The following is an 11396-nucleotide window of genomic DNA, read 5'->3' as shown; positions in this document are numbered from 1 at the left end:
CGCTGAGAGAAGGGGGCGGGAGGGAGTGGGATGGGGGGGAGGAGAGGTAGACTTGAGTGTCCTCATCGTAGAGATGGTACTGGAGACAGAAGGAGTTGACGACAAAGGAGAACAGAGAAAGAGGCTGAGGACAGAGCACTAATGGCTACAGGGAAAGGAGAGGAGGAGGAGGAGCTGGAGGGAGAAACGGGGGGGGGGGGTAGTTGTAGAGGTAAGAAGTGAAAACGGGAGAGAGCGGCGCCAGGAGTCAATGGAGTGAGTGGCGTACATGAGACTGGGCGGTCAACTGTGTCAAAAGCGGCAGAGAGGTCCAGGAGGATGAGTGAACGTGCGCCATATAAAAGCATTGCAAGCTTGTGAACCATTACTATTAACAGTCTCTGATTTAACGAAGTGCATCTTAGATTTATTGTAGAAATAATTACGTGTTTACATTGCAGCCATTCTCTTGTCTTTTGCACAGTGGTGAATTGAAATGGGCCCTGGGCGAACCGGAAACCAGGGGCCCCCTATTCCAGATACATTGTTTCTGCCTGATCACCCTCTGAAACGTAATTCTTTCATATCTACGCTGGATCACTAGCTCATATACTTCATATATATATATATATATATATATATATATATATATATATATATCCATCCAGCAAGCCTCATACTCCAAGTGGTCCCAACTTAAAGAAATAAAATTCATTGGAATATACAGTAATTCCCACTCTCAGTTTATTTTTATTATTTTATTGTCAAGGTCACACTTTGCTTGGGACGGGCCCCCAAAAAATCTTATTACAATCTGCCACTTTCTTTACCCCTCTTTACTTCCCCTATACTCCGAATATAAGAGAGGGAAGAGACATATATAGCTAGAAAATGTAGAGTAGCTTTTAGGAGAAATGTAAAATGTTCTTGAACTCATTTATAGAGAACCCTGAGCGTTTTATTATACCCTCGTGCAGCCCGTGGCGCAGCTCAAACCGCGTCACATCACGTACAAAGGGGCCTTTACACAATATCGCTAAGGGGCCACGATTGTCTAGTTAGACCACTAACACCTACATCTATCTCAGAAGAGGTAGTGGATACATTGACTAGTGTTGTGACAATGGTGGCAGTGGCTGTGTACAGGTATTATACAGTACATGGTAGAAGCTAATAATCAAATTAAACAAAAAAACTTAAATCGGGCAGTCGACATGACTAAACAGCAGACAGGTAAAAATAGTTCACAGTGGCTATAAAACGACAGCGGAGGAACCGTTTAAGCCGTACTTCGTAATGGAATGGTATCGGGAGTCTCTGTTTTCTTGCTGGGTGCTGCCAAGGACAGACGGGTGAAGATTATAATCAGAAAGAAGCCTGGAATCAAGCACATATCATTGGTTGTATTCTCGTACCATTGGCATATTTTGGTTTTATTTACATTTTTAATGTCTCGGTGAGGTATATGAAATGGAGGAACGTAGTAATGAAGCAGAGAAACTGCAAGTATTGTTCAAACACAATGTAACAATGGTCAGGGTGAGTTATGTTCCAACGTGGCCACCGTAGTTAAAGGGTATACTTCATGACTAGTGAGCTGGACAAAGATAATGTTTCATAGACTTTTATAAAAGTCATTCACACCACTCATGTTATATTTATAATATCATACATACCTATAACACCCAAAGTGCCTAAGGTGATGCCCAAGGCTGCGGTCACTGTTGGCATTCCCTCCATCTTGCCCACGTCTATCTTGCAATGCCCAGTGGTACCACAGTGACAGACTAAGACTAGGAGCAAAGAAAAAGGGAATATTATTCACATATTACATGTTGGATCCATTACGTGTTCCAGATCTTCTGCTAAGGAGCAGCTTACGTTAGTCTCAACTACCCAGAGTCCTTCCTGCTTCTGAGCCTGTCCTGAGTCAACCATCAGCTGCAAAGATCCTGACTCTGTAAACTCCATAGAGATCTATGGACACTGCTGGTTCTGAGTACATACACACTGCAGGATTGGAACAACATTGTTCCATAATTTACTGAGATTTTTAGTCAGTTTATAAAACCAAATCGATACAATGTGCTTTGGAACGATATAATCGTTGATCATTACAGCGTACACATTAATGTGATATTGGGCTGAACGCTCGTTTATTGTGCGATTGACCTATTAATCGGGTGTAATGTGTATCCAGCTGAACTCATAACCTATTTCTAAGTACAGTTTATTTTCACAGTAATTGCTCATTTAAACAAGATAAAGCATTGAGGAGAGATAATCAATTTTTCTAATCTCTCATTTACGCAGTCTGGTATATATCATCATCATCTATTTATTTATATAGCGCCACTAATTCCGCAGCGCTGTACAGAGAACTCATTCACATCAGTCCCTGCCCCATTGGAGCTTACAGTCTAAATTCCCTAACATACACACACAGACAGAAACACAGACTAGGGTAAATTTTTGTTAGTAGCCAATTAACCTACCAGTATGTTTGTGGATTGTGGGAGGAAACTGAAGCACCTGGATGAAACCCACGGAGAACATACAAACTTCACACAGATAAGGCCATGGTCGGGAATTGAACTCATGACCCCAGTGCTGTGAGGCAGAAGTGCTAACCACTACGCCACCATGATGTCCCTATATATTTACTTAGCCCATGCGAGCAAAGAAATGCAACCCCCACCTCCATTCAGGATTACAAATGATTTTTATATTCCGTAGAAGTGACCCACATAATGCGCAGTCTTGTATATCTATGCACATGGCTCAAAAGGGCGTTAGCTGGTCCAACGACCCCTGGCAGACGTTGGAACATACAGACAACTATACAACCAGCACTGGGACTGGGCTGGATTATGTCCAACAGGCCTGCAGAGCGCACGTGGAATAAAGAGGGAGCATTTCAGCATTATTATTAAACATGACAATTACCAGAAGTTGCAGAGCACTCTGGGAAATCAGCCGAACAACTCTCTCTCTCAGCGGAAAATAACGAGCTGCTATTTGTACTCATTTTAGAGCATTCATTTTCCCCTCAAGATTATTTAATAATCATCCTTAATAGAGGCTATTAAGCGGCTAGTGTGACAGGATTAACTTTCTAATGGGACTCATTGTGGGCAAAAAAAAAAATTAGGCCGGCGTCCCCTAGTGAATAAGAACAAATCACAGGCCCTCCGGCTGATCGTTCCATTCAGAGCAAAGCTGGCTGGGCTACAGAAGGCTCCGGTAAATTACAAGGAGCACAATACAGGGTGATTAACTATTGAAAGGTAATAACTCATATTTTCTTACTAGAGAAGCAGCGGTCACAGGGGGTCGAGGGGAGAGGTGGATTTAAAATAAATAAATAGAAGTTTTGTTTAAAATTTTGGAAATGTAAAATCATATAAATGTATATACTGTATAAATACATTTAGGCAGGAGTGATATTGTGAAATATACACATAGGGAGACCGACTATGTACACTTAGTTTAAGGATAAATCTGTTTTGTTTTGAGTTTTTTATTTCTTGCTCTGTTAATTTTTCTTGCCATAACATATTGGTTTGTAGGCAGTTAAATCGGTATAAGGGACATGAAAGAACAATACAAACAGGGGATACCGAAGACAAGAAGAAGAAGCAAGTAAACGGATTTAAATGAAGCGACTTAAGGACTAATGAAGACGTGGTTATATCTTGTGTTTAGACAGCGCACATTAAACGTTGGAATCAGGAATCCAGGGAGGGAGATGTTTACATTACGATGCATTAGTTAAGCACCTGGAATGGACAACAGAGTGGTTAGGAAACCCCCTTGGCTTTTGGCACAGTAATAAAGGTAAATACAGTATTGTCGGAGCTTCCCGTGTCTCTGTTTATACTATACAGCTGTGGTGGTCTTGTCTTGGCCATAAAAGTGTTTTAAACATTTTCTTTTTCCCGTTTCTTTTTCCTGGTGTTATCCGTCAGTCTGCCCTAAGTACCGTAGATAGTAAGTGGACTGAAGCAGGGAATACCAGAGATTAATGGTGTACACAAGCAGTGTACTGGTATCTGTGCCATAGAGCACCGGTGCACAAAGTCTAACCCAACCATAGAGTGTAGGGGTGGGTGCCAGATGCCCCACAGTAGGTAGGTACACATGTAGCGCTCCTAACCAGAGTCATTTCCTATCTTTGGTCCTCTTCCTAGTGACTGTGATGTCACAGAGCCAAGTGGAAGTTCAGTCTGTGATTGGTTGGAGATGTCTTCTCGCCAGGTTGTCAAGGCAGCTATATAATACCCTATTAATGTTATAATGTGATACGATTTTTAACCATGGAAGTGATATGCACTATTGTGACACAAGTGAGAGGCCTCTGAAAACCATCACTGTTTAGGCATACCTCCAACGACCCTGATTTAAGTGGGACAGTCCCGATTGCAGGGCTTGTCCCGCCATTGCAAGTGGGATAGCTTTGTCCTGATTGGTGGGAAAGTTGGAACGTATTCTGGTCACTGGTGCTCCGCAACGAAGGGCAGCCTTGTGCTTCAAAAGCGCTATGCGCACCCCCAGGATGTGGTCATGCCCCCCCATTGTGCCATAGCCACACCCCATGCTGCCTATCCAAAATTTGGGAGGTATGGTTTATGTAAGCGCAGATTACCAGGTTACATACTCGATTTACAATGTCCAAAACCATCTTTAAACCTGGTGGTCACCTCAATTTGCGCAAGATTCCCGACAAGGCGCGTGACTTTGCACAGTAAGAAAGAGGAGCACAATATTGTACAAGCAGAGGGGGGTGAGGAGTTCGGGTGGAGTGACGGTATTTCTGTTGCAGTACAGAGTAGGCGCACTTAATTTTGTGGAGCAGCACAGGAACTAAATCTCCTTTTGACCAGTGAGATCATTGATATTAGATGGGCAGAAGAAGTGCATTTATAAGTGTATAAATAGAGATGTGGACTGTCTGCGCTGCCGTTATGTTTGGAAAGTTTTTGGGTATACTGATTTGGGAGGGGTGTGTGCGGCATTTGTAAGATCCTTCCTTGATGTGCTAAGCAATGGGCGGCCATTTACACTCAGAACACTGAACCCAGACCCAGAACAATGACACACTGAACCGTTGGACCCAGAACACTGGCACACTGAACTGTAGGGCCCCAGAACAGTGGCACACTGAACTGTAGGGCCCCAGAACACTGGCACACTGAACTGTAGGGCCCCAGAACACTGGCACACTGAACTGTAGGGCCCCAGAACAATGACACACTGGCACCTGGGGTACCGGCTTTAAAATACTTGTCTTTCATAGATAGAGCAGAGACCTACACAAATCTGTGTCCTCGGTCAGAGACCTGAGCCGCTCTCTTTAGCAAAATCCTCCGTATACATTAATACTCCGCTCACAGGCTACTCAATCTGATCACAGGACAGCAGCTGATGTGAAATAGACTTTTGCAGCTGGAGTTCTGGACAACAGGAGCAGCCGGCATGTTCAGAATCAGCCAGCAGGGGGCAGACTGAAAGAAGTTCAAGCTTCAGCCAGGGGAAACAGTTATGGGGCAGTCTGTATTTTGCGAAATGTTAACACATATTTATTCAGCTTTAAGGTGTTGGCAGAATAATATCAGCTGCCAAAGAGGACATGGAGGCAATGTTACTGTGACACTTGTTTTTTACAGCCATAAACAAAAATAATGATGTTTTAATATGGGGCTACAAAGATATTGAAGTCCACTGGGAGATATGATGTTGGATTAAACATTGTCACCAATTACTCATGAAAAAATCATTGCACAGCTGCGATTAGCCCCGAATCCGCAGCGGTCACATGAGACGTGTGGCTGTACGTGTGTCTGGCAATCACTACTACTCCGCTAGCAAAATAAACAGCCGCAGTTCAGCAGAAGATGTATGCTAGCGTGTACTCAAAACATACTTAAAATAGAACAAATGTTTCAGCTCTGGGGCAGAGAGAGGGAGTCATTAGTAACGAAATGTTTATTAGGTTAAGGAAAACATTCTACCATGTCACGTGCGCACTGCAGCGGTAAACGCTGGAAGAGAGGCCAGGAGCAAACGTAGGGACAGCAATCAGGGATTTAAATCTATATCTTAGCTTAGGCCTCCAGAAAATCTTCATCTGTTGCTGCATCATAATTATTAGCCTGGTCTACAAGCACGCAATAAAACTAATTATACACAAAACAAAAAGTTTGATTACCTTTATAAATAAGTTATGTAATTAGCTCTATAATACCTTCATTTATTATTTCAATAAAAGCCATAGTACTCTCCCAGAATATCTGGGAGACTCCCGAATTTTTGGGACTCTCGGGAGAGCAGGGCAACCTCCAATATCCTGCCTGCTTCATTGGTGAAGTGGGAGGGGGCGGGGCTAACTGTGTCATCCTAGCCCCGGTGCTGGCTATAATAGCCTGAAATTGATATTGTATAGCAGGGGGCGGGGCCTAACGACACAACTACTTCCACTTGGATTACTGAAGGAAAGAAGAATCCCATTGTAGTTATAAAGCTGTAAACAATGCACTGTGTTTGTATTTCATTACATTGTAATTGGGAAATGTAAATTTTGTGTCTATTGACAACCTCGTCTAGACTCTATCGTGAGCCTCAATTATACTAATTTGCAATAACGCTCCTCCACAACCAAATGCACACTCTGGCGGTATGCACTCCAGCTTGGAACGCATTAAACGGCAGTGCAACGACGCACTTCCTGTATAACATGAATTTTGGTTCCATATTTTCCTGGAAATAGCGTTTTGCTTTTTTTTCAGATCCGATTTTGGTGTGAAGAATCGAGTCGTGTTTTGTATCCACTCGGAACACCAAGTCTCTGATCTGCCGGATTTCTCAGATTCCGAACCACTCATCTCTATTACTCTGTACACCTGACGTAGAAATAGCACAGTGTTTTGAGTTGGACGTATTATTGATATGCTGTACTCAAAATACACACGCAGCAGCGCAATTTTTGTAACTAATTTTTTACCACGTACTTTCAGTGCATAAAATGTATGAAACAAAAGATCAGGTCCAAAATCATAGGCCAGGGCCAAGTTTGATCACGTTGCGGAACTTTTAATTTGCAGTAAATTTACAGTAAATCCAATTTAACTTATTTGTACGGAATGCATGTGCTCCAAGATGCTCAAATACTGTACAGCAGTCTGAAGCCTACTTGCTTACTCTCCCGTAATTTCCAGGAGGCTTCCGAATTTCGGGGAGTCCTTCCCAACTGACGGAAAAGTGGGCATCCCAGATCTCAGTATAGGCGGGGCTTAATGACGCCTCTCACATCCTCATACCTCCCTTCTCTGCTTGCAATGCCGCAAATCTTGTCATCATCCAGCACTTGCCAACTGTGCCCACTCCTTGGCAAGTGTGGGCTGAACACACCCCTCCCCCCCCGCCTCATTAGGAATGACATATCCACGGTAACTAAACTGTGTCCTCTAGCAAAATAAAAATACTGCAGTATTTGCAATAAAAGCCATTATCTGAATTATGATTGGGAAAAAGGTTTTATCCAAAAACTGAGCTGAAGGACTCTGTATTTGGCACAGATTGGTCGTCCACATGGTGTCATCGGGTCCTCGTGTAAAACAATAAGTTCCACAGGATGCACTGATACAATTAAAGTTTTATTTTAATCAGTAATGCTTGAGGCAAATGCTTGGCCAACTAATTCTTAAGGAAAAGCCTGTAACACAATCGATAAAATAATATTGTATCTAGGAACAGGTGTTGGCAGGTGATGGACGTCTCAGCTTTCAGTCTGCTGAGTTGCCCAGTAACTGGCTAATGGTTTATGAGTCCATGGTTGCCCAGTAACCGGGCTCTTACCAATGCCGTCTTGGTCGCTTAATGGACCTCCCGATCTCAGGTGGTGTGTGATTTCATGTGTGTTCCATTACGTTATTACGTGATATGGCTATGGGTGGGCACAGTAACAATGTATTGGAGGGGAGCTTGAGACAAGGGTCTCTTTATGGACACACTTATATGCTGCTTAAGCATTTAGTTAACTGGCTCTTAAAGCAAAACTCCCAATAGTCCCAATTTTGCCAGGGCTGTCTCGATTCTTGGTCCCTGAAAAGGGGTTTAGGCAAATCCTGGACAGGGCTTATTTGTGCTGATTTTTCTTTTTTAAAATGTTGGGAGGTATGGTCTAGAGCACATGGGGCCAGGGAGTAGCGCTATACCTGTAATCACTGACTGCCCAGAGCCAGGAAGTAGTGCAGTCCCTGTAATTACCACCAACCTAGAGCCAGGAAGTAGTGCAGTCCTTGTAATTAGCACCAACCTAGAGCCAGGAAGTAGTGCAGTCCCTGTAATTACTGACTGCCCAGAGCCAGGAAGTAGTGCAGTCCCTGTAATTACCAACTACCTAGAGCCAGGAAATAGTGCAGTCCCTGTAATTACCAACTACCTAGAGCCAGGAAGTAGTGCAGTCCTTGTAATTAGCACCAACCTAGAGCCAGGAAATAGTGCAGTCCTTGTAATTACTGACTGCCCAGAGCCAGGAAATAGTGCAGCCCCTGTAATTACCAACTACCTAGAGCCAGGAAATAGTGAAGTCCCTGTAATTACCAACTACCTAGAGCCAGGAAGTAGTGTAGTCCCTGTAATTACTAACTGCCCAGAACCATGAACTAGAGCAGTCCCTGTAATCACTGACTGCCTAGAGCCAGGATGTAGTGCAGTCCCTGTAATTACCAACTACCTAGAGCCAGGAAATAGTGCAGTCCCTGTAATTACCAACAACCTAGAGCCAGGAAGTAGTGCAGTCCCTGTAATTACTGACTGCCCAGAACCATGAACTAGAGCAGTCCCTGTAATCACCGACTGCCTAGAGCCAGGATGTAGTGCAGTCCCTGTAATTACCAACTACCTAGAGCCAGGAAATAGTGCAGTCCCTGTAATTACCAACTACCTAGAGCCAGGAAGTAGTGCAGTCCCTGTAATTACTGACTGCCCAGAACCAGGAACTAGAGCAGTCCCTGTAATCACCGACTGCCTAGAGCCAGGATGTAGTGCAGTCCCTGTAATTACCAACTACCTAGAGCCAGGAAGTAGTGCAGCCTCTGTAATTACCAACTGCCCAGAGCCAGGAAGTAGTGCAGTCCCTGTAATCACCGACTGCCCAGAGCCAGGAACTAGAGCATTCCCTGCAATTACCAACTTCCTAGACCCAGGAAGTAGTGCAGTATCTGTAATCATCAACTGCCCAGAGCCAGGAACTAGAGCAGTCCCTGTAATTACCAACTACCTAGAGCCAGGAAGTAGTGCAGTCCCTGTAATTACCAACTACCTAGAGCCAGGAAGTAGTGCAGTCCCTGTAATTACTGACTGCCCAGAACCAGGAACTAGAGCAGTCCCTGTAATCACCGACTGCCTAGAGCCAGGAAGTAGTGCAGTCCCTGTAATTACCAACTACCTAGAGACAGGAAGTAGTGCAGTCCCTGTAATCACTGACTGCCTAGAGCCAGGAAGTAGTGCAGTACCTGTAATCACCGACTGCCCAGAGCCAGGAAGTAGTGCAGTCCCTGTAATCACCGACTGCCTAGAGCCAGGAAGTAGTGCAGTCCCTGTAATCACCGACTGCCCAGAGCCAGGAACTAGAGCATTCCCTGTAATTACCAACTACCTAGACCCAGGAAGTAGTGCAGTACCTGTAATCACCGACTGCCCAGTGCCAGGAACTAGAGCAGCCCCTGTAATTACCAACTACATAGAGCCAGGAAATAGTGCAGTCCCTATAATTACCAACTACCTAGAGCCAGGAAGTAGTGCAGTACCTGTAATCACCGACTATCCAGAGCCAGGAACTAGAGCAGTCCCTGTAATTACCAACTGCCTAAAGCCAGGAAGTAGTGCAGTATCTGTAATCACCGACTGCCCAGAGCCAGGAACTAGAGTAATCCCTGTAATTACCGACTGCACAAAGCCAGGAAGTAGTGCAGTCCCTGTAATTACCAACTGCCTAAAGCCAGGAAGTAGTGCAGCCTCTGTAATTACCGACTGCCCAGAGCCAGGAACTAGTGCAGTCCCTGTAATTACCAACTGCCTAAAGCCAGGAAGTAGTGCAGTCCCTGTGATCACTGACTGCACAATGCCAGGAAGTAGTGCAGTCCCTGTAATTACCAACTGCCTAAAGCCAGGAAGTAGTGCAGCCTCTGTAATTACCGACTGCCCAGAGCCAGGAACTAGTGCAGTCCCTGTAATTACCAACTGCCTAAAGCCAGGAAATAGTGCAGTCCCTGTAATTACCAACTGCCTAAAGCCAGGAAGTAGTGCAGTCCCTGTAATTACCAACTGCCTAAAGCCAGGAAGTAGTGCAGTCCCTGTGATCACTGACTGCACAATGCCAGGAAGTAGTGCAATCCCTGTAATTACTGAGTGCAGTTCCTGTAGCCATGAAAATGTATCTTCACCAACAGCCACAACTGGTATTCCGCTACCTTATGTATTAAGTGAACCAGACCTCTGTTAGATTGTAAGCTCATTTGGACATCTTTACCTCATGTCATTTTGAGTCATTTTATTTATATCATGAGCCCCTCACCGTTCAGCGCTGCTTAATATGTTGTCACATTACAAGTAAAAGATAATATAATAATCCCGTTTCAGACGGGAGATATGAGCTAGATCTGTGCACAGCGTAGACACATCTCACAAACAGCTGCATATCGCACAGATCTCCTGTCCGGCCCTTCTTATTCTGTTATATCTGAGCACTGCAGATGAATAGTGTTATGTTGTCCTAGGAGGCAGAGTGACAGTAAAGAGGGAGAGCTCAGTCACGAAGAGCTGACAGTAAGATTTATGCTTCTGTAAGTGCTCAGTAGAGCAGACTGGTGTAATTCATTCTGCTAAGAGAATCTCATGTCATCACATTGTTATAAACTAACATAAAGTGCTATCTCCTATTGACTCCAATGAAACACTGGGCAGATTATGAATAACAAGTGGTTAGTTACCTGCTGTTCTTTAACAACCTTTTGAGCTTGGCATTAAGGATAGACATTTTTGTCGGAGGGTCAGAAGTTACCTTTGAAGTGCACGCGTTTGCTTTGAGGTCGAGTCCCGTTGTCGGTGATGATAATTGGCACTTGATGAATTTGAGGCTCTAGACCGCGCTCCATTGTGATATAAGCGTGTGTCCCTGTGTGGTAATAACACGGGAGTCAGTTTACAAATATGTATTCAGGGATTAGCAATATGCAGCTATAGAAATATAATTTATTACAAATCTACCATAGCGGACTGTGTGCTTATGCCCTGAGTTAGTGTGAGTTAGACCTCCCAAAGAGGGCATCTTAAAGGAGCCAATCATCTTGAAAATCAGGGAATTGTATATTTGTATTATATTTTACATAGTACATTAATTAGTACTTTATTGAAGT

The 11396-nt window shown here is 44.0% G+C and overlaps 1 protein-coding gene across 1 annotated transcript in view; it reads right to left on the bottom strand.

Annotated features, from left to right (window-relative positions):
- Positions 1 to 711: 711 nt before the first annotated feature.
- The window catches only part of CDH16 (cadherin 16), a 123390-nt gene continuing 112705 nt past the window's right edge, over positions 712 to 11396 (bottom strand). The window contains 3 exon segments of the mRNA XM_075189285.1: positions 712 to 1356; positions 1656 to 1772; positions 11042 to 11155. Of these exon segments, the coding sequence (XP_075045386.1) occupies positions 1259 to 1356; positions 1656 to 1772; positions 11042 to 11155 (329 nt within the window). The 3' untranslated portion in view covers positions 712 to 1258.

This window comes from Mixophyes fleayi, chromosome 10, assembly GCF_038048845.1.
Source record: "Mixophyes fleayi isolate aMixFle1 chromosome 10, aMixFle1.hap1, whole genome shotgun sequence".
Lineage (NCBI taxonomy): Eukaryota > Metazoa > Chordata > Amphibia > Anura > Limnodynastidae > Mixophyes > Mixophyes fleayi.
This window is presented reverse-complemented; position numbering and strand designations above follow the sequence as displayed.